The 23,960-nt window shown below is 44.1% G+C and overlaps 3 protein-coding genes across 4 annotated transcripts; 2 read left to right on the top strand and 1 right to left on the bottom strand.

Moving 5' to 3' along the window:
- The first annotated feature begins 340 nt into the window (after positions 1 to 340).
- Positions 341 to 9,893, top strand: LOC139414962 (hippocalcin-like protein 1). 2 transcript variants are annotated; one of them, XM_071162624.1, is made up of 4 exons: positions 341 to 698; positions 5,745 to 6,965; positions 8,232 to 8,337; positions 8,619 to 9,893. In XM_071162624.1, exons 2-4 carry the CDS (start codon positions 6,588 to 6,590, stop codon positions 8,714 to 8,716), a joined length of 582 nt encoding a protein of 193 aa, XP_071018725.1. In that variant the 5' UTR covers positions 341 to 698; positions 5,745 to 6,587; the 3' UTR covers positions 8,717 to 9,893. The 2 variants fall into 2 exon arrangements, with proteins under 2 accessions (XP_071018725.1, XP_071018726.1); XM_071162625.1 differs by having other exon boundaries at positions 510 to 698; positions 5,751 to 6,965.
- A 263-nt stretch (positions 9,894 to 10,156) lies between these two features.
- LOC139414961 (protein disulfide-isomerase A6-like) lies at positions 10,157 to 17,036 on the bottom strand. Its single transcript, XM_071162623.1, has 12 exons — positions 16,917 to 17,036; positions 16,264 to 16,405; positions 15,692 to 15,749; positions 15,152 to 15,278; positions 13,993 to 14,099; positions 13,439 to 13,690; positions 13,053 to 13,193; positions 12,668 to 12,752; positions 12,407 to 12,479; positions 12,032 to 12,190; positions 11,658 to 11,754; positions 10,157 to 11,244 (listed from the first exon to the last, which is right to left on the bottom strand). The coding sequence occupies exons 1-12, from the start codon at positions 16,933 to 16,935 to the stop codon at positions 11,173 to 11,175; spliced, it is 1,332 nt and encodes a 443-aa protein (XP_071018724.1). The 5' UTR covers positions 16,936 to 17,036; the 3' UTR covers positions 10,157 to 11,172.
- A 3,096-nt stretch (positions 17,037 to 20,132) lies between these two features.
- On the top strand, positions 20,133 to 22,231 carry LOC139415520 (voltage-gated potassium channel regulatory subunit KCNF1-like). The gene has a single exon (XM_071163626.1). It carries the CDS (start codon positions 20,413 to 20,415, stop codon positions 21,886 to 21,888), a length of 1,476 nt encoding a protein of 491 aa, XP_071019727.1. The 5' UTR covers positions 20,133 to 20,412; the 3' UTR covers positions 21,889 to 22,231.
- Positions 22,232 to 23,960: the final 1,729 nt, after the last annotated feature.

Below are 23,960 nucleotides of genomic sequence, written 5' to 3'. Positions count from 1 at the left end.
GGTCGTTAACTGACTTCATAACAATGGAATTGACACATAGAATGCAATGTTCCTATGAATTTATATTAGTACAGTATTTACTATAGCAATGTAGTCCAAAGTTCTTATGAAATAAATAATGTGTAATATGATACGGTTGCAAGACTAACACCAAACGTTTAAACAAATCCAGAATGTGCGATTAAATACCCACACCGATCAGATATCCTTCCATTGGACCTGCAGATTGTATTAGGCCCAACAGTTACTGTTACGTTCCCGCTACTGTATCAGCAGAGCAAATCTTGTGGTAGCGAGTGTGGATTGTTCTATATCCAAGTAGGAGGGGCCTTTTGGCAGTAATATATTTGAGAATTTATTACCGAGGGCCTACATACATTCCATTGCGGGAAAGGGTTTAAAAAAATAAATAAAGTAGCCTATCAAATGCCACTAAGAGGCAGTATAAAAGTAAAACGACTGCTATTAGATAGAAAAGACATCCCCCACGAGAGAATTGGGCGAGTCCGGGTAAAGCAGAGCCGTGTATGTGTCGTATATCATGCAAAATGAGGAACCAGCGTTGCATGAAGAAGTTGTTTATCCTGATCTCTGAATATATTTTAAAACAGAACTTCCTTCAAAAATACTTTTTAGTTGTGTAGTCCTTTCAACAGTTTAATGTTCAGACTGAATACGGTTGCTTATACCATCTCAAGGTAATTGTAACCTTAATTTACTTGAGTTGAGTTTTTCTGTTGAAGCGTTAGAAATAAAAGTTAACGGTATTGAGCCGCAACTTGGACACAACCGGACTGAATAGGCCTACCCATCTTCAGCCGACAGCACAACATCGTATGCCAGGACTAAGTATAAAACGTTGAGTTTGTTGACAGTTCGATATTTATTTTAATAATTTTATATGCTCGATGTTGGCTCAATATGGCGATGCATTTATGTGCATAATCTTGCGTCCTTCAGACTGTAGTTTAAAATCGGCAACTTTCTTTCCATGGTTAGATATCTGATCATGCGTATGTACATCTTGTCACAGTGGTGTTTTCTGCAGCAGAGAGAAGCTCATATGGGGGTTATTGTGGACTAGGAAAATAGAATGGCATATTATCTGCTTTATGTAAGGTGTGGCAATAGTCAAAGTCGATGTCATAGCTTTTTTTTTTTTAAATATAAAATAATTTATAAAAACATTGAGAGGATTATGGTTGAAGACATTGAATCATTTTTTCAGCAGATATTATAACATTGTGTCATATTCTACACAATAATATATTTTTTTCTCTCAAGTCACGGCCATTTATTTGGAGATAACAGAACAGGATGTTCAGAATGTATCAGGTACAACTAGTACTAGAATTAACCCTCTTTTCTAACAAGTAGAATACAGACATGTGTCTGTGGTTCTATGTGCTCCATTTATATCTGCAATGCTTTGAATGCTGTGCCCAGTTGGAGACGTGCCCCAGTCGTTAGTTGCTGCCTCCTCCCCTGCATAAGTCAGCCTTAGCACCATGGTGTTGCCGTGGAGACAGGTGTGTCAAGGGACTATATATGTCTGCTACAGTTCATGCTTTTCTGACATTGCCTCAGTAAACCTCACACACAGATGGAAGTGAGAATGGTTTGGAAATGTCTTTTCCCCTCCTCGATCAAATACTGGGTCATCTCCTGACCTAGCCTTTTCTCAAAAGTCTCATCACAGCCAACTTTGACAGAGAGGTGTGAATATGAGTGACTAACGGTAGTCTTCCATAAAGATGTTGAGTTCACTAGTACATATTTAATTGAAGCCCAGTCAGCTTCACAGCATGCCACGATAATTAGATTTTCAATGCCAGTACGCTGTCTAACTGGGTTCTCTCTCCCCAAGCACATCACATGATGGATTAGCCATTTGCATTCGCAAATAGTATTTTCTCTGTCCAATCCATCTCTGGAGCAGTAGTTAGCAATGGGAAATGTGCATGTTGACGCCCCCTGACAGACATCATTAAACGGCGCGCCATTGCCAACAATGCTATTCTGGGGGGATACTGGGAATTCTCCAAATGGTTAACAGCCTGCTGTTTGTTTTGAGTGTGATCATCTGGTTCACTGCAGCCGGAGAGAGATGGTGCTTTGTGTTGGGGGGAATCTTTTGACACCAGTCAGGGTCTCCCCCGACATGTGATGATGTCACTAAGCCTGCCTGTAGGGGATGGGGTCTCCCCCGGCATGTGATGATGTCACTAAGCCTGCCTGTAGGCCATGTGTAAGGTAACGAGCTCCAAGGCAACGGTCACCAACACTGGGGTTAGGGGTTACTAGAGTCATGTGTGATTTACTGGACCTGATGATTTGCTACATACCGTTAGAAATGGAAGAGAGTGGAACTTTCGGGGGTCAGAGGTGGGACAGGACTCCCCAGTCGTGGAAATGCATGCCGTGTGAGTGTGTGGAATCTGGAAGCTGTGCAAATATTTTCATTAGCCAGTGGAAAAAGTGGAACAACGGCAGCCATGGTTATTGGGTAAAGGGTTGATCGGGGGGGGCTTCTACAGACTACAATAAGTGGTAGAGCCAGAGCAGCAAGAGAAAGACTGTTGCCGTGTTACTGAGAGGAAAGGCATACATTGGTTGTGTCCAAAATGGCACCCTATTCCAATGTAGTGCGTTACTTTTGACCAGGTTCCATAGGGCTGTGCACTAGACCTAAATAAGGAATAGGGTGCCTTTTGGGACGCAAGCATTGAATGTCAAATTATAATCTCACGGGGCTGCTCATGGTGTGAACGTGCTGTGGAAGGAATCTAGGTTTAATAGGGGACAACCAGTTTCACAATCTCAGAACATAGGGCCTAATGGATGTCACTGGAGTTCATATGTGAACTTAGTGAAGCCTGTTCTTTTCCCACAAACAAATCAAAAGTGTGGTTCTATCGGCATATGAAAAGACGCAAACTAAACCATTTTTTCTGGTTGGTAAAAAAAAAGCATCATCTTACAACAGAGAGCACAATGAACCGTCTGCACTTCACATAGGAGTGACGCCACCTGCTTGAATACCTGTTGGAACGCAATGGGGAAAAATAACAAAGGGACAGTTCACCCAAATGACATATTGGTTTGCTTACCCTGTAAGCAGTCTATGGACAAGGTATGACAGCGATCCAAATAGCACCAGCCAGTAACATTTTCTACCATCTCCACCATGATAAAGTCTACAAGGAGGAAGGGAAAATTCATTATACTGCCACCTTCATGCCATAAAGACAGACAAAGACAAACTGCAACGTGCTGACGTGGTACCACACTTGATACAATTTTTTTGTGGTAAAAGCTGTGAATGTTGGCTCAAACATTAATAATCTGTTAAGTGAGCGTTGCAGTTTGTTTGAATCACAGCCAAATACTTTCTATACACCAGAAAACAGGGCTAGATTGCCATCCCAACTTCTGTTCATGGCACTGAATACATCATTTGAATTGGCAGTATTAGGCTAAGGTTCTAGCTGTGAAAACACCTGTCAAATGTAATGCTGTGTAACCTGCCAAGCACCAGACTGGGTAGATATCTGCCACTGACACGGTATGTGCATGACTGCCATTTTGTAGAACTTATTGTTCTAGGTCTGAGAGGAGATCCACCTAGCTGACAGTTCTTCCCTATGTTGCTCCTTTTCAGTAAGACATCCGTAAAGGAAGACATTGCTTTTAACAAACATATGCCCATCCTTCACTGTGTGTAAACCTGCATTGCTATCCAGCAAAATCTTTAAAAATTACTACATGACATTGTTGCTATAGAGTTGTGCTATATAATGCATTATCATACACCAGTTTGATAAAGTGGATACTTCATGGGCATCTATTGGAGTGTAGGCTACTAAGTGTTTTTTTAAACTTTAAAATTAGAAGTAAAAAAAAGAACAGCCATTTCTATCTGGAATGGAATCTTTTTGGATGTCTTGTGGGTTTGTGTGCAAGTAGGGAATAAATAGCAACGCCTGTGTTTATGTCTGACCTAGCCCTGCCAAGCACAGTGAGCTGGCGTGGAAAACCGTCCATGTGACACAGTCCAGGGGAGGCGCTGCCTGTTGCTTCCTGGGGGTGTTAAACTCTGGGGCCAGAGGGTGCGGTCGGGCTCTGGATGGGTGTGTGTGTCTGTGTCTGTGTCCGTGATGTTTCATTCCCAGCTTTGCACAGCTGTAAACCAAGCTAGGGCTAGTCTTGGTGTGACAGGGAGAGTTCAGGCTACTCCCAATCCACTCGCCCCCTTAGAGCTCCGTTTACATTACGACTCAGATCGAGAAAACTGCAGGAAATTACATTAAGGACTGTGTACATTAAGGACTCTCGAGACAAGAGGCCTTTCGAGAAGCTTGTTAGAGCACAGTCACAAGCCCAATTAGTTTCTGTCCTCTGCTACTGTCTCTGGTATAATCTGTCCTGTGCCAATAACCTCAGAGGACAGAGAGAAAGAGAGGTAAACAGAGAAAGAGAGGTAATGAGAGAACAGGATCATATGACCTTTCCTCTCTCTGGCCAATAAAAGCTTTGTTGGTAAAGTGCAGGGAGAGGAAGTGTTATATAATGTGTCATTAAATGTGTGCCATGTGTGTGCAGTCACCGCGGCTCCCATGGTATAGCCTACCTAGAAATTAGGGTTTTCCTTTGATACATATGACTTTTTCTATTGCAAGTTCTCTCTCTCTCACACACAAGGATACATGCACACCACGTACGCGTGCACACACACACTTTTACAATGATGCCCTCAAAAAGACCAAAGCAGCCCCCTGCAGTGGCAAATGTCTTTCAATTTTCTCAGTAGGCTAATTAGATGCGTTCTCTTTTGAATCTGTGTTAAAAAACAACCAATATGCTGTGATGCCAGATACCCTGTTATTCCCCTCTTTTTCACACACTTTCTTTCTCTCCCTCACTCTCCCTTACACATACATACACACACACACACACATACAACTGAAAACCCCTGCCTGTGTGTGTAACTGCCTCCCACGTGGCCTAACCTAGTTACCTGGATTATGTAATGGTTGGCTGGCTTCTGAGGTAACAACAGCTTCTTGTGCCGTGCTGACCTTTTTGAGAGACAAGACTGACGTATTGAATCCTAGAATGCTCCCAGCCACTCTCCTTCCATCGCATGGCAAACGGTCGATAAATTCTCACCGTGTGAGGGCATTCAAATGGTTGCCTCGGAGACCAGGTCTCACCCTCCCGAGTGGCACTCGGAGCATCTCAGTTATCATCTTATCAGTATCACTCTGCCACTGCTCATAGGCTGTTCAAAGCCTCTTCTGTCAAACGTTATAATTAAGCAATAACGCACAAGTGGGTGTGGTGTATATATACCATGGCTAAGGGTTGTTCTTATGCACGACGCAACGCGGAGTGCCTGGATACAGCCCTTAAAAGTGGTATATTGGCCATATATCACAAACCCCCGAGGTGCCTTATTGCTATTATAAACTGGATACCAACGTAATTAGAGTAGTAAAAATAAATGTTTTGTCATACCCGTGGTATACGGTCTGTTAAACCATGTCTGTCATCCAATAAGCATTCAGGGCTCGAACCACCCAGTTTATAATAACCATAATTCAGTATGAATCAACATTGGGCTGTTTGAGGTGGTTCTTCAACCTCAAGTTATTACACAACATCCAGACAAATTGGTTGAATCAAAACCTCACTATCACTGGTTTCACTTGATGTTCCTAATGAGAGTGTTCCATTTCCCGTAGGAACAGAGGAAGAGGACATTGATCGAGCAGCCAGCCAGCAGACAGACATCTTGAGAAGAGCGGAAGGGGACCTGCAGCCAGCCAGCCAGCAGACAGACATCTTGAGGAGAGCAGAAGGGGACCTGCAGCCAGACAGCAGACAGGCAGACATCTTGAGGAGAGCAGAAGGGGACCTGCAGCCAGACAGCAGACAGACATCTTGAGGAGAGCGGAAGGGGACCTGCAGCCAGACAGCAGACAGACATCTTGAGGAGAGCAGAAGGGGACCTGCAGCCAGCCAGACAGACATCTTGAGGAGAACAGAAGGGGACCTGCAGCCAGACAGCAGACAGACATCTTGAGGAGAGCAGAAGGGGACCTGCAGCCAGCCAGACAGACATCTTGAGGAGAGCAGAAGGGGACCTGCAGCCAGACAGCAGACAGACATCTTGAGGAGAGCAGAAGGGGACCTGCAGCCAGCCAGACAGCAGACAGACATCTTGAGGAGAGCAGAAGGGGACCTGCAGCCAGCCAGACAGACATCTTGAGGAGAGCAGAAGGGGACCTGCAGCCAGCCAGACAGACATCTTGAGGAGAGCGGAAGGGGACCTGCAACCAGCCAGACAGACATCTTGAGGAGAGCAGAAGGGGATCTGCAGCCAGCCAGACAGCAGACAGACATCTTGAGGAGAGCAGAAGGGGACCTGCAGCCAGCCAGACAGACATCTTGAGGAGAGCAGAAGGGGGACCTGCAGTCCTGTGTGGTGGAGATCAGGTCCCAAGACTAGCAGCCCAGTAGACTTTCACCGTAATTTAACCAGGAAAGACCCTTGAGGTTCTAAACTTTGTTGCAGAGAGCTAGTCATGGGGAAACAGAACAGCAAACTGCGTCCCGAAGTGCTGAACGACCTGCGCGAGAACACAGAGTTTTCTGACCACGAGCTTCAGGAATGGTACAGAGGCTTCCTCAAAGACTGCCCCACGGGCCACCTGACCGTCGAAGAGTTCAAGAAGATCTACGCCAACTTCTTCCCGTATGGCGACGCTTCCAAGTTCGCCGAGCACGTCTTCCGGACATTCGACACCAACGGCGACGCCACCATTGACTTCCGGGAGTTCATCATTGCGCTGAGCGTTACGTCGCGCGGCGGCCTGGAGCAGAAGCTGCGCTGGGCCTTCAGTATGTATGACCTGGACGGGAACGGTTACATCAGCCGGGCTGAGATGCTGGAGATCGTACAGGTGAGATGTAGTCTACCAATGAGATGAGGTGGTTCTGATGGCTCAGTGAACCTTTTTCAATAAACCTCTGAGGGTTTTCCATTGAGTGTCCCAACAGGAATAGCCAAATAACTATTTTTAGTTCTAGGAAGCACCTTTTATTCTAACAGTACATGGTGCTATCAGTACCAGGGTTGTGGGTGTGATTCCTGCATGTACCACATATTCTGAATATGTGTCATTGTCAATGTTGATAGTTCTGTCCGTTGCTTTGGATAAAAATGACTGATAGATGGCTATATTAATGGTAGACATGTTGATATGTCTTTGCATGCACAAAGTAAGGACAATATCCGGTCAATTTCCGCAACAACTAATCACAAGGCTAAACTTCTTTGATGTTTTGATCCCATAGCTTGAAAAAGAAAAGGAAAGCCTCACTCTAGGAGCTCAGATGCAATAATTGAATAACCAAGGTCTTGATAGACAAGCTGTCTGGATCGGAGCTTATTTTCTTTCTGAAGTGTTCTACTCTGTTAGCCAGCACTTCGCCTAAACAGGTGTGCGTTTCTTTCTCCTCCATAGTTACCACACTGTAGCGTGAAGCGCACCCGTGCAGATACTCTGTGTGACCATGTGAGAGCAAAGTCTTGCATGGCGCTCATCCCAATATCTGCGGTGCTGCTTGTTGCAACGTCATCTCGCTGAGTCTACCTTTAAATTGCCATACTTTTCACTGTGGATTCGGAAGACATTGGACGGGATCTCTCTCTCCTATTTACGACTTTTCTTTCACTGTATATATCTGAGTGGTATGTTCTTTATTACTCACATCCGTGATATCATAAACATATTTTCACCACAAGTCACAAACATTGGCTGCTACTTGTTCTCCTTTTATTATCCTTTATCAACATGGTGATATTTGCTCTCCCCACCATCGTGGCCTGAGCAGAATGTCTCGTATCAGTGTTGGCTCAGGCGATTGTGTGTGGTGCTGCTACAAACGAACCTGAATAAACAAATTCCCTTGTTAAAGTGTCCTCAGACCATATGCTCCTGTCTCATTGATATTTTTTATAAAGCCCGTAAGGATTTTTCCAGGTGGTAACCTGACTGCAGAATAGTTCCATTCTGACAGAGAACGTTGAATCTTTTTTTGCGATTTACCCTGTTGTTTAATGGTCAAACTGTATACACATTGATTCTTGAAGAATGTCACTTTTTAATACCTTATGAGCTTAATGAAACTGTTTTGCCCAAGATACATTCTTCTTCCTTCCGCAGGCGATCTACAAGATGGTGTCCTCAGTGATGAAGATGCCAGAAGATGAGTCGACGCCAGAGAAACGGACAGATAAAATCTTCAGACAGATGGACGTAGACAAAGACGGTGAGTTTTTCTTTGCTTTTAAACATCTCGTTCTTTGACTTGTTCTAGTGACAATCATTTACAGTGCACACTTGAGTCCACAAAACCCGAGCCTACAGTATGTCTTGAATGGGTATTTCACTTGAGCTCTTATGTGCTATGTCTGTGTATTGAAACAGTATGGATTTCTGGTGACCTCGTTCAGAAGTCCCCCCCCCCCCCCCCTGCTGTGCAAATAATGTGATTTTTGGTGTTTATAGTGTAGTGTGTGTTGCTAACCTGGGGTCTCTTCTTGACTATAGGCAAACTCTCTCTGGAGGAGTTCATCAAAGGTGCCAAGAGTGACCCTTCCATCGTCCGGCTCCTGCAATCTGACCAGGGGACCTCTCGCCAGTTCTGAAGACATAAACACACACATAGTTCTGAAGACAGGAAAGTGGAGATCACTGTATCATCCCCCATCCAACACACACATAGTTCTGAAGACAGGAAAGTGGAGATCACTGTATCATCATCCCCCATCCAACACACACACACACACACACACATAGTTCTGAAGACAGGAAAGTGGAGATCACTGTATCATCCCCCATCCAACACACACACACACACACGAGAAAGAGGTGGAAGAGGCACAGTTGTCATTACAACACCCATATCAGGCAGCCATTTTTTATTCTCTCATTCCATGTCTTGTTTACATCATCAGTAGTTCCCTAGCCTGATCCCAGATATGTTTGTTCTCTCTATTGCATGGAGTTGGCTAGACAGAACAAACAGATCTGGGACCAGGATAGCAGTTTCCAATATCCCAATGCAGCGGTTTCATGCATTCTACAGCGATATATGTTTTGCATCATGAAACAAATGTTACACCCACAGTACCACTGAATAGACTTATGACATTTCCTTGCAAATGTTTTATTAATGTTTAATTTTGCTTGCCGTACTTTAGTCAACGTGAAGTGCCATATCTAAATATTTGTACTGAATGTATTATTACACTAAGTATTATGACTTTTTCTCCTGATGTGTCACGGTAAGAAGAAATCAACCAAAACCAATATTTTGTACGTCAACCTGGAGTGGCAGGTAGCCTAACAATTAAGAGCGTTTGGGACAGTAACTGAAGGGTTGCTGGTTTGAATCACCGAGCTGACTAGGTAAAAAAAATGAACTGTCGATGTACCCTTGAGCAAGACACTCATCCCTAATTATCTGCTAAATTACTAACACGTAAAAACCATGGGTCGTCTCATTGCGACCTTTTCTCTAAATGTAATATTAGTTAGGCACATTCAAAAATGTTTTTCACTTTGACTATATACCGTTTCTGCAGCACAGGATTTTTGAAAATGAATGTTTTAATACCCAACCTGTACAGAAAGTTCCAGTGATGTTGTATTAAAACCAGTATCTTGTAGTCTTTTGCAGTCACTGGTTTGTTTAGCTCCACAGGGCTTGCCAACAGAGTGGATTATCCCAGGTCCCGATCGGCACACTTTGGGGACCCTGAAAACGTGGTGTTTTTAGCCTGCTGCTCCAGAAGCACATCAGTTATAAAAAAACAAATGCAACTTTGTTGTTTACTTCAGACTTCTTTATGGTAACAAAAAAAAGTCCTGCAGCACAAGTCTTGCTTCACTCATATGCTGCTTTTACAGTTTGTGTATCTAGGATGTCATGAGTACAGTGGGTTGGTTCCAATTGCGGGTGACCCAAAATACAGATACACGCTTGCAGTCTAGTGAAAGGGTTAGAGGTTCCCTACAGTTAGAGGTTATAGCTGTGCCTGAGCTCTGCTTGTCATTCTCAGCTATTTACATGAATAATGAAACAGTAACTTTTTATTCTCTTTATTTCTTAACAAAAATGTCATTTTGTTTTCACACAATCAAAATAGTTGTGTAAGAAAAATCTACACAAGAAGTCCCACATTCCCCTTTGTCCTGCACAGACAATGTAAAATCACTGGTGTTCTCACCGAGAGAGAGAAAAAAAAAAAGACTAAATCAGAAAATATAATGTTCAGTAGGTTTGTAAGGCGAAGTCATAGAGTTAGAGGATTCTAGATGGATAGAACCTGTTTTGGCATGGACATTGAGGGCTTCCACCATTTTAAAGTAGTCAACTGGGTGGGGATTCCTATGGGATAAGGAAGGATCACATGATTCCATCCTGGTCATCAGGAGGGATCAGCCAATGAATGACACACTCTTGAGCAAACGTTCCATAACTGCAGTTGCCAGTAAATCGGCAACTTTGGCTTTATACCGGTTCAAACATAACACTAGGTTGCAGTGCACCTTTTCAGTTAGAAGAAAATGGACTACTTCAAAATGGAGTTTGCCTCAATGGCGCTGCCTGTGCACTCAGACGCCATAATGGGACTTATATAAAAAGATAATATCTCTATCATTCTCTACGGGCGAATCTCCTGCAGGCCACGCCTCTCCCCACTTGACGGAGATGATGTGAGAAGCTGTATGTCTCTCTGGTCCTGTTCAAATACTTCAGAAATGTACACTTATTTCCTTACCTTCTACCTTCCTTTAAATAATCACAGATCTGAATTGATTGGATTGGTCAAATTGGCTGGTAACTTTGCTTTCACCTCCTATCACTTATAGATCTGTGCTCTATCAAGGTAACAAAGGAAGGATACTTTTCTGAATTATTCAAACAGGGTTATGCTCTTCATTTCTTTCCTCTTCGTGAGTACTTCAGTAACTGGGCGACCCAATCTACACATTGTTCCATGGGAGAGGAGAGACGGGTCGCGCCAAGTTAGACCAGACAGACAAGATGGCGCCCAACCGTATCCGTCTGGATCGGCCCGCCCGGAAAGCTGGGCTCTCACAACTCTTCCTTCCCAATGTCGTCGTCCAAGTCCACATCACTCAGGTCGTAGTCATCCTCCACGGGAAGCTGGGGATAAAAGATGTAAGAACTGGCCAGACAATACAAAATATGGGTCGTAGTCATTAGTGTAAACAGTTGCAAACTACAGCAAAACATTTTGCAACAGAAAAAAGTTTTTGAAAGAAAATATCAGATGATGCCATTTCAGTCCGTATGGTTTCTAGTCAATACTGCCCTGTGATGTGTTCAATGAGTCTGTCCTCCCTGACATATGTTCAACACTGTACATTTCTATCTGGACGTTTGGTAATGTTCTGTAACGTTACATCCTCCTGAACAGGCCCCAGGCAAGACTTGTCCAAAGCCATTCTTCACCATTTCAAAAGAAGCTCAAGTCACCTCGTTCAGCCAAAACTGTATTATGGTAGGAATACATCCGCACCCCATCCACCCCGTGACCTTTGACCTTTCTCACTCACCTCTCCATCTTTGCCGTCCCAGGCATCAACTGAGTTGATCTTAGGCAAAGCCCCGCCCCCAACGGTAGCAGTGGAGCCACGGCCTACAGACAGATCCCTAAGAGAGACAGAGAAGATACACCTCAGAATGCTACTGTGGAAATATTGTATACTGATTGGCTGTTCACAAGGACTTTAAAATCAGCTTGGAGCAGAAGCATTCAGATCCAGTATCTCGCCAGGAAGAGAGTTGGGCATGGATAGGTCCCAAATGGCACCCTATTGCCTTTATAATGCACTACTTTTGACCAGGGGGAATAGGGTGCAATTGGGACGCATCCATGAGCTACTGTATATTATGTAAAGCACAAAATGAGCAGACAGCGCCCCCCTACCTGAGGAACTCGTGAATGCCGGTCTCGCTGAAAGAGCCCTTGAGCAGGGCGAACTTCATCTTGCGGGCGTTGATGGCCGTCATGGCGGGGTAGCCGAACCCTCCGATGCCCAGCGACGCCTCAAGCTCCATCTGAGCACCAGCCTCAGTCCACAGCCAGCTAGAGAGAGATAATCAAATTACACTAAATAAATTCTATTGGGTTGAATTAATCCATCCACAGTCTGAGATCAAATTCATTCAGTCAGACAGTTTGAAATCGAATGCACTGAATAAATCCCATTGAGTACTTCTTTAGGATACAATCATTTGTAAAAGTCAGTCATTCTGCGGAGTCGGTGATACGCTCAAACACAGCCTCTTTCTATATACTGACCCCCACATTTTCTTCTTGTACTTCTCTGCCATCTTCATCATTACCTCCAGGTAGCTGTTCCTGCCTGCTGCACCTGTAACAAGGCAAGAGGAAGGAAAGGGACAGGTTAGTCTCGTACAGATCCAAAATGATCAATGTACCGTCATGAGGTACAATGACTAACTGCCATATCAAATAGCCTGAGAATATAAGCATACATTGATATAATAGAAGTTAGCATAGTAAACTGGTCCAAACTGGCATAGAGTAGTTCCATCTAACCTGTGTCCAGGATGTGGGGCAGCACAGCGATGACACAGAGCTGGTAGTCTTCGCAGGTCTTCTTTAGGACATCTGCGTTAAGGATCTGAGAGAGTCACACACACACACACAATTAAGAATCGAACAGTGTCTTAAAAGAAACACTAAACTTCAAATGGAAGATTATCTTCTAGTTAAAATATATATTTTTTTATTATGGTTAACTTTGATGGCGAGCATAAAAACAATATCTTGGAACCTTTTAGGTTACAATCTTATTGTTTTAATGCTCTCAAACACACACACCCCCAGACAGACACACACCGCCCCCAGACAGACACACACCGCCCCCAGACAGACACACCGCCCCCAGACAGACACACCGCCCCCAGACAGACACACCTACCTCGAGCAGTTCAGGAGGAGCAGCGTTGTCAGAGAACAGGTCCAGAGCGCGGGCAATGATGTCACCTCGGGTCCTCCCCCCCTGGTAGTCCTCAGGCTCCTCCCCCTTCTTGAAGATCTTAATTGTGGGGAATCCACGGACCTGCAGATACGGAAAGAGAAACGGGAAAAACCTCAGTCCTCGGGCCACACTCGGTAGGCAAATGTTGTTCGACGTTTCTTGTATAAATGTCCTGAATAGAGCAGACACGATTCCTGTATTTCTATATAAATCAGTGTTAGAAATATATAATGTAGAACAATCTGAACGTTCTGCTGTTGTGCGCAGACAGACATAAGTGGTGATGCTACACTGATAGTATCTGACTGCTGGGTGTTCCTGCTCACCCCGTAACGGCTGGCCAGACCCTGGTGCACAGTGGCGTCCACGGCTCCCAGGTGGACCTTGTCCTTGGTCTGCTCCTTGACGGCCGAGGCTGCGGCCGCCCACTCAGGCTCCAGGCTCTTGCAGTGGCCACACCAGGGGGCAAAGAACTCCACCAACCACACTTCACCACTGTCCAGAACCAGCCGGTCAAAGTTGTCATCCGTCAGCTCCACAACATTCTTCTTACTTCCACCACCACCACCACCACCACTCTGGAGAAAGAGTATGTTTACTTAGACGTACCGCTTACACTCGGCGCAAAATGTTTAAACAAGAAGACTTGACACGATTCTGAAAACCCTGTAATCATATTCAATTATTTCAAAACGCTGCTAAATCTGGCTACATTTATGTTGTAGGACACCAGACTCATGTTCAATAGGGTACAATGGGGCAAAACATTTTGTGACGGAAAATAACTAGTGTTCTTGTTGGACAGCCAGTACCTCCATATTTCACTTTAAACGTTTGTCCATTCTGAACATGACCCAGCCGAGGCGTCAGTAGTAGTTACCTGTCTGCTGTTGTCAGAACCACCTGACCTGCCACTCATCCGGTCCTTCACTAGAGTACGGAGAGTATTCAGGGCTCCGTCCACTATGGCCTGGCTACTACGCCCACCTGAGGGAGGGAGATTATTAACACCATTAGAGCCCAGCAATCCAAACACATTGATGTCTTGACCATTTTATCCTTTGTGCTGTTGTCTGTGCCTAAATGTTTGTACCATGTTTGTGCTCCTGCCATGTTGTGTTGCTACTATGCTGTGTTGTCATGTGTTGCTGCCATGCTGTGTTGCTGCGTTGTCATGTGTTGCTGCCATGCTGTGTTGCTGCCATGCTGTGTTGCTGTCATGTGTTGCTGCCATGCTGTGTTGCTGCCATGCTGTGTTGCTGCCATGCTGTGTTGCTGCCTTGCTGTGTTGCTGCCTTGCTGTGTTGCTGCCATGCTGTGTTGCTGCCATGCTGTGATGCTGCCATGCTGTGTTGTCATGTGTTGCTGCCATGCTGTGTTGTCATGTGTTGCTGCCATGCTGTGTTGCTGCCATGCTGTGTTGTCATGTGTTGCTGCCATGCTGTGTTGCTGCCATGCTGTGTTATCATGTGTTGCTGCCATGCTGTGTTGCTGCCATGCTGTGTTGCTGCCATGCTGTGTTGTCATGTGTTGCTGCCATGCTGTGTTGCTGCCATGCTGTGTTATCATGTGTTGCTGCCATGCTGTGTTGCTGCCATGCTGTGTTGCTGCCATGCTGTGTTGCTGCCATGCTGTGTTGCTGCCATGCTGTGGGGTAACCTGAATGTGTCAAATTAGAAACACTTGTTTTTGTTTTCCGTTGAAAAAATGTTTTGCTATGGGTGTGCACTAATGAAGACAACACAGGGTTGTGTTTATTAGGCACCAAAGAGAAGAAAATGGACTGAAACAGGGAGGGACTACCTGATCCAATAAGAAACGCAGATTTTCCTTTTCAATCGAAAAGCATTTAAAAATGTTTCCCATTGCGTGCCCTAATGAACACAACCCTGGTCCATGTTAAAGGTAACGTCAATATGACATCATAATACTGTATATGCCATTTAGCGGCTCTACATGTGGTAGGAATTGAGCCTGAGGATGATGCCATATCTGAGTCTACCTTTAAAGTTAGGGAAAGGCCCAGCTACTAGACGTACCTTGGTAATCATCAGGCTTGTTCTTATTGGCCCCAAAGATCTTGATGGAAGGGAAGCCTCTGACACCGTACTGACCGCCCAGGGACTTGTGCTGGTCGGCGTCCACTGCACCGACCTTAACGATGCCCTGAGGGGGGGGGGGGGAACAGTGAGAGGTTACAGTCAATGTCACCACCATCATCATTACTGTTGCCAGAAATAGTCATTGCATCCCTCATTAGTATAGCTCATAGTGCGCTGGTGATCTCTATTTGTTTTGTACCAGAAAGAGATACACCCAGGACATGACACCGACAAGCAGTAGCAGTAAAAGATGCAGCTGCTTATTGTGAATGTGGTATAGTGATCAACTGCTGATAGTTATCAAATGGTCCTGCACAGATGTGATGGTTGCATGTGGAGCGCACTGTAGTAACGTGCACTTCATGTAGCTAGTGACATAACACATTAATAAAACAACTTAAAGTTGAATTACAACATCTTAAGTTGAAATAATATTGGTGTAATATAGGTGACACTAATAACAGATGTAGAGTTTACCTTCAAGGCTGTGGCTGTCTTCTTCCAGTCAGCAGTCAGGCTCTGACAGTGTCCACACCTGTGGAGACAAACAGTCTTCCTGTTCCAGGCACCAGACTACACACAGCCTTATATCCATCTGCATTAGCAGAGTGGAGTCTACACAAATACGATCACTCTGAGTGATAATGAGCAAGTCTGGTTTTGCATAGACCTGCCACAGATGTTTTTCAGTCAGGATGCGTGCATTAGCTTCAAGTTTATGCCAAAGGGATGATGTGTTCACTAGCTACTATTTGAACTTCTATATCAATGTGTATTCAGTGATAAGAACGCTGTAGAAATGTTATTGACAATTTCCTATTCTTCTTAACAGACAATGTTTCCTGTTCTTCAAAATACATCTCTATCCGAACTTTCTGTAACGATACAACCTTCTGAATGCACCCCAGGTCTACAAACTATTGTGTCCCTCCTTGACAGGTTATTGGGATAAAGAGATTTCATACAACACTAGCTGCTTGGTGGCAATTTAACCCTTGTGGCTAAGTTCTCAGTATCTCATTGGGCCCCCATCAGATTCAAACACTCACCAAGGAGCGTAAAACTCAATGAGCCAGAGGCTGTCGCTCTGAAGAACCTCCCGGTTGAAGTTGGAGGGGTTGAGTTCAACGACATCATCAGCAGCAGAGTAGAATCCCTGGGCCATCAAGACCAGGGAACAACCCAAAACACCTGGTGGGAAAGAGGCAGAGGAAAGAAGGAGCTGAGTGTGAGGTGTATGTACATTGTCATATTGCATATGCAAACAAACACTGTCCAAGACCATGTTGGTAGCATGAAATGATTGCTAATACATAAACTTTCAATTATGTAGGGAATAGGCTACAGTTCAGCAGAATATATATTTTTTTAAGTTGGCACATCAAGCCAAACTCTAGATATCTAGCTACGGTTAAAATGGTTAACTAGTCTACAATTCAGAACCCATTTCATCAGGTTTTAATTCAGCTTGTCGTCTTTTAGCCATCGTGTCATTGTCACTAGGTAACTAATATTGCCAGAGTGAATCAAAATACAATCTGATTCAGTAGCATTAACGTCAGATAGCTAGCAATCTTGGATACATCCTATGGCCACCATGACCGAACCTTAGCTAAATAGCTTTGTTCTTTTTTTACAATGGCATTAACTACAAACCAATATAATACTAATAAATCTGAACAAGCCGTTTAGACTTTCTTACCAAGTAAAAGCCCTCTCATGATTCCAGCGGATCTCTGTGCACCAGTCCAATGTAATTGTCCCGAGCAGCTCTGTTGCAGAAAAGGACCAGCTCTACAAAAAGAGAGGGCGAAATGTTTTACCGTGGCCCACGCTGATTGGCTCCCTGCCGGCTGTGCCGCGCCACGTCCAATCAGAACTCGACGTGTAGTTTTCCCAGCCAGTACAGGATGGCGTGTAAAATAATCACAGGAAGATGTGTGGAGAGTTAAAGCCATGGTGGAGAGCCAAGATGCTTTCTTTCAGTCAAGACCGGACCGCTCATTAGGCAGGATTAGGCGACCGCCTATGGCGAAAGATTGACGAGGGCGGAATTTTCTGAGCTAAACTGACTGAGACGCACCTCCAACAACAACACATAACACCTTACATAATTCTGCCCCAAAATAATGATCATTTCTGTCAACCAGCGCCATATGGGCTTTTTAGGTGAGCGCTGATGCCGCCCTTTGATAAGCAGTGCCCACTTTGTCAAAGGCAGGGCACAAAATACATTGCTTGCTCATTCCTAGCGCCCATTCCTAGCGCACTTCTCCAGGGTTCTGTTGGAGAGATGCATCACTGCAGCACTCCACCAATGTTCCACCAAAAAAAGAAGATCTAATATAAATCATGTAGCAGATATAGGATATGGTAGAAAGAGTATGTGGTCTTTTCTGTAGCCTACAGGCTGGGCATAAAATGTATGACAATGTAATGAGACAGACACTTTTTACATCATGCAAGTTTCTCCAATCAAGCCTAACCTAAATGTCGCTCAATGAAATAAAAAATGCAGCTGTCATGTTAACAAACAACATATCCTAAAAAACAGGACAGTTCAATGTAAAATGGACAATATGGAATGGACAATCACAACTGTTGTCCAGGAGTTTGACCCCATTGTCATGATCAGTGGTTTGAAGTTTGTATCTGTCAATTATTGACACGCTGATCATAGCAAAAATAAAATACTTTTGCATTTCCCACTGTGTAAACACATTGCAAATAGGCCTCTCTATAACTCCTGACGAAGTTGGGTAGCTGATATTCAGAGCTTACATAGCCAAATTGATTAGTCACAGGAATCAGGACTAATAAAGCCAATGCAATGACCTGTTTTACAAAAGGTGGGTCTACCAGATGGATGGGCATTCATAAATTCCATTGTGTCGGACATCGTAGGCCTCACCCCAGTAAGCACTAGCCGACATCTTCTGGACATCTTTTTTTGGTCTTTGGTGTTTTACAAACGGTAGTCTTGCCACATAGATAGGCATTCATAAAATTCAATGTCAGGCAACACTGTAGGCTACACCTCAGTAAGCACGGACCGACGCTGTTTTGGAGGTCTTTTTTGGTGCAGTTCCGGACCGGCCTTGATTTCCACAGCCACGGACATTGATTTTTGGTCCAAACATAGACGTCTATAAATGACTTATGTTCAACTTTCATTGAGAACCAAAATGAGCCTGATTTCAACACCCGGAAAACAGATATTTTCAGCATCTGTAAAATACGTATTTTCAGTGTCTGTAAAACATGTATTTTCAACATCTGGAAAATAAGTATTTTCAACTTTGGTTCAGAACCGAAAATTAACTTGATTTCAACATCCTGAGGGGGAGGCATTTTTTGGTTTTGCCTATGGCGGTAGAAGCCAAGGACCGGCCCTGCTTTCACTCCAAGGTTTTTTCTATGACCACAATGAAGTTCAGTAGTCTTAACACCATAGATTAAAATCTAAAAGTGATTTTTTTTCATGTGATTTCTTACAATGATTTTGCTTTGTTTGTTGCATATGCTTAAGGTTCCCATATTGCTAAAGTTATCCAATATTTGGATGTGTTCTTAGGAAACCCCCACTTGAGTTCTTATGATGTGGAATGATTGATTGCCTAAAATCTGTAGGTTATGCTATTCAAGTTGAAATAGGGCTGCTCCAGCTCCTTGTCTGTAACCTACACATTTCTTAGTGTAAAAAAAACTGCACAGGGGGCATTTCTAGATGAGCCAAAGTTTTGCATTTAAGCCTACAGTAGGATGGACTTTGTTTGTTGCTTAAATCAATAAATTATACAGTGTTGGGGAAGCTACTCTGAAAATATAGTTTACCAAGCTACCAATTACTTCACACTGGAAGAAGTTAGGCTACACTAAGAAAAAGTACATCATTCACTACATACAAACTACTTAGTAAAAACTTGTCATATCTAAATCTGAAATATCATAGACTACAAATTGCAAGAACAGATCACTCTGGAGTCAGGTGTTAACAGAATGTGTAATTTAGCCTACACAAAAACAATGTTTCAAGTGATAATTAGGCAAGTCTGATACCGGAACAAATGAAATTTTTGCCTACACCCGTTTTATTTTTGCAAAAACGTAGTTTGGAGTTCGAGTAGTTAGCTACATGCTACATGTCAAAAAAAGTAAATAACAACTGAAAACACTACCAATATTTGAATTTAGTTCAACTACCACCAAGCTTCTGCAAAATCTAGTTTAGTTGAACTACGTGTAGTTGATTACTTCCCAACACTGAGAATATATAGGCTAATATTGATTCAACAAACCAATTTATGTGGTTCGTGATTGCAACGTGAACTCATTGTCGCTAGATGGAGATACTAGGCAAGACTGTTGCCTTATGCCTCTGCGCATTTACGCACACTTGGGTAACCTAACATCCTTCCATAATATGGCCATTAAATATCTCATTTTTCACTACAACATATCTTGTTGAAATGTATTCCTTGACAACAGAGATTTACCTTTCTTGACAGGCAATATATTTGTGCACACAAGCCGAAACATTTTTCAAAAGCTAGCCTGAGACAGATTTGCTTGTTGTTTTACCCTTGGGGTGGCTACCTCCATGAGGAAATAGACAAATGGTATTGGGACTGGTAGTGGGGACAATATTTTCTGCCATGTGATATATGTCCGTTTCCTGGCTAATGTCGTCTCTTTACCATAAAACACAATTTATTACAGCTCTCCTCCCACTTCCCCCACACTTCCCTGTAGCTCTCTGCCTCTAGTTACTCCACTATTCATTAGCAGCCTCACATATTTATATTTGTTGTGACGCGTATTCTGCAAGACTGCGCACTGATGCACAGTAGTCCAACTTTTAACAGCAGGCACAGAGGCGCTCTCTTATTTTCTGATGACGGACTAGTGGGAGAAGAGACGCCTGTTCATTCGGCATTGCTTGCTACAGCTCTACGCAAAAGATACATGTGGATTTTTTCCAGGTTCGAATGAAGCTTAGCCTATAGGCCTATACATTTGTGTCAAACATTTAAGAAGATCTGAAAACTTGACGTTTTCCTTTGTTGTTCTGCAGTCTTTTACGCACGCAGTTTCCTACGCAAGTATCCTAGCGTAGACTAGTTGAAATTAATACAGGCCAACTATATTCATTCAGATTTTCTTGGAGTAAATCAACAATATAGGCTACACGGACAAGTATGTGGGGAATAACGAGGACGCGATATGCTGATTGCAATGGCTCGGAGGCCAGTGAGGAGACCGGGATTGTCCTGAACATCGGTGGAGTAATACAGGTGTTGTGTGGGGATGTGCTGAACCGTTTTCCGGAGACCCGACTAGCGGAACTGTGGAACACCTCCAAGGGGTGTTTGGAGGACTTATCTTCGCTTTGTGACGACTATGACTCAGGGAAAGGTGAATTTTATTTTGACAGAGACCCGGACGCGTTTAAGTGTATAATTGAGCTGTATTACTACGGGGAGATACATATTAAACGGGGCATCTGTCCAATTTGTTTCGTACAGGAGATGGAGTTCTGGAAAATCGACTTATATTTCCTGGACGATTGCTGTAAAGGCGACCTACAGGAGGCGGAGGACGAGCTTGCAGAGATCGCCGAGAAGGTTCAAAGTATTCTGGTCGACCGGGAAGGGGACCCCTCTGCCAGGGGCTGGCAATGTTTCCAAATGTGCTTGTGGAAGCTTTTGGAGAAGCCGGAGTCGTCGCTGTCCGCGCGCGTCATCGCCATAGTGTCTTTCCTCTTCATCCTCATCTCCTCGGTGGTGATGTGCGTAGGCACCATCCCTGACCTGCAGGTGGAGGACGCTGAGGGCAATCACATGGAACACCCGATCTTGGAGGCCATCGAGACCACGTGTATCGGCTGGTTCACCGTTGAATACGTCCTGCGCTTGATATCATCCCCGAATAAAGTGAAATTCGTCCTGTCCTTCATGAACATCATAGATTTCATGGCCATCATGCCCTTTTACGTGGTGCTGACTTTGACGTCTCTGGGCACGGCTATGATGGAGCTGGCTAACGTGCAGCAGGCGGTGCAGGCGCTGCGCATCATGCGCATTGCGCGCATCTTCAAGCTGGCGCGCCACTCCTCTGGGCTGCAGACTCTCACCTCGGCCCTGAAAAGCAGCTTCAGCGAGCTGGGGATGCTGCTCATGTACATGGGCGTGGGCGTCTTCTTGTTCTCGGCACTGGCCTACACTTTGGAGCAGAGCCACCCGGAGACCATGTTCACCAGCATCCCGCAGTCCTTTTGGTGGGCCGTCATCACCATGACCACCGTGGGCTATGGAGACATCTACCCCAAGACCACGCTGGGTCGGTGTAACGCGGCCGTCAGCTTCCTCTGCGGGGTGATTGCCATCGCGCTGCCCATACACCCTATCATCAACAACTTCGTCATATTCTACAATAAGCAGCAGGTGCTGGAGACCGCGGCCAAACACGAGATCGAACTGATGGCGCTGCGTTCCAGCGAGGCATGTGCAGAGGAGAGCGGGCCCCACATACAGCGCAGATCAGTCGGTGTCACGGCCGGAGTGTGGGACAATGCCATACGCTCCTGTCACAGTGACACCTACATTCCCCTGCTGAAAGACCCCAGAGCAGGAGTACAAACCCCAAGCTTGGACAGAAGCTTTGCCAGTTCATAGCTGAGTCAAATCACCCCTCTTCACAGCGCACAGCTTTAATGGACCGACAGTATATGCCCCAAAAACATCCATTGCGAGATCACAAATGATAATAAAATCACGATAAAGAACTTGGTGACCCATTGTAAAATGTCTCAAAATATAAGTTCATTAGTGTAATAATGTCACTTTTCCAAAATACATGAACACATCATTTGAACAAAAATATAGAAAGAAAAGACAATACAAGTATATGGGTGATGCAATAGTGTAAATAATAGAGTAGGAACTTGTGGTTATTGTAAATGTAGACCAAAGTGGTTGGTTCATGTTTACGCTGGACCATTGGTGTAGGCCAGGAGTCACCAACCAGGAGTCTCCAACCAGGAGTCACCAACCAGGAGTCACCAACCAGGAGTCACCAACCAGGAGTCTCCAACCAGGAGTCAACAACCAGGAGTCTCCAACCAGGAGTCACCAACCAGGAGTCTCCAACCAGGAGTCACCAACCAGGAGTCTCCAACCAGGAGTCACCAACCAGGAGTCTCCAACCAGGAGTCTCCAACCAGGAGTCACCAACCAGGAGTCACCAACCAGGAGTCACCAACCAGGAGTCTCCAACCAGGAGTCACCAACCAGGAGTCACCAACCAGGAGTCTCCAACCAGGAGTCTCCAACCAGGAGTCACCAACCAGGAGTCTCCAACCAGGAGTCACCAACCAGGAGTCTCCAACCTTTTCTAGCATGAGAGCTACTTTTAAAAAACGAAACATGTGGCTAGTTACAGTTTTTTTTCTAGCTTTCAAATTGGCACATGCTTCTCTTCTCCCCTCCCATGCACCTCTTCCTCAGGTCCTTGAAGAGAAAGTATTGCACTGTTTTCACTCTCAGTATACCTGGTAAAATATTTTTAATAAACAACTCTAAGGGGAGGCTTATAAAATCTGTGATTTCTTCCCCAAATTATGTTTTATATTTTCCTGAATTATGTATTCTCAGTTAGATTTTTCCTGGTTTTAGATATTATTATTTTTTGTTCACTCTCAAAATTACAATTGTTAATGGAGAAACAGCCCATGTCAATGCTTAAATCACATCAAAATATTGTATTTTTTTACGTCTGGAAGAAAACAAACACATTTCGATTTTTGAGTGCATTTCCCCTTTAATTGCACATCTGGCCCTTTAATTGCTCATCTGCAAGTGAGGAATGTGCTGTCTAATGTGCTGGTCTAGTGATGGTTCTGTACCACTACTGCTCATTTCATGGTAAATTTAGAAAATAACAAATAATAGATACAAATTATATACTTACTCATGATATACTTCTGCCAGGTACTTTAATTTGCAGTTAACATTTAATTGAGAAGGTTTTTGGGGAAAGTATTTCTGTCAACCCACAAGTGGGATAATGTCAATGTTGCTTTGATTGCGTAGTAGCTGGGAGCTTACGGTGTCTGATAATTGTGAGATTTATTTATGACAGTTTGCGGTGGAACACTTCAAAATTGCATGTACTTTCAGAATTGTTTGTTGAGCTACTCATAGGTGGGCTGCGAGCTATTGGTAGCTCACGATCGACCTGTTGGATACCCCTGGTGTAGGCCTATAGCCGAGGCTACTTGACAGTCATCTCATCTGTGATTGTGTAAGGTCTAAGTGCTGCAAGAACAGTACTCTGTCACTCCTCCTCTTTATAACCTTGGACTGACAGTCAAATGGACCTAATCACGGGTGTATTGATAAGCGGGTTGACGTGGTGCTGAACAGCGCCATGTGTCGATGCAGTCCACTGCATATGCATACAATTATACAGTGTGTCTAATTTTCCTCTGTAAAAAAAAGTATATTAAAAGTGAATTAACTATGAATGTCTATTCTCTATTGCATTTTTTTCTATAGGCACTAGATGCTCCTATATCTACAGATATACATGTATATATCCCACTGGGCACAGACTTGGAGACCCCCTAGAACCATCTAGTTTTGATTTACATTTGGTTGAACTCATCACATTACATTTTTTGGGGATGAAATGACTTGGAAACAATGTTGATTCAACACATTTTTGCTCAGTGGGATGTTATCATGTG

The sequence above is a fragment of the Oncorhynchus clarkii genome, chromosome 8 (genome assembly GCF_045791955.1).
Source record: "Oncorhynchus clarkii lewisi isolate Uvic-CL-2024 chromosome 8, UVic_Ocla_1.0, whole genome shotgun sequence".
Taxonomy (NCBI): Eukaryota; Metazoa; Chordata; class Actinopteri; order Salmoniformes; family Salmonidae; genus Oncorhynchus; species Oncorhynchus clarkii.
This window is presented reverse-complemented; position numbering and strand designations above follow the sequence as displayed.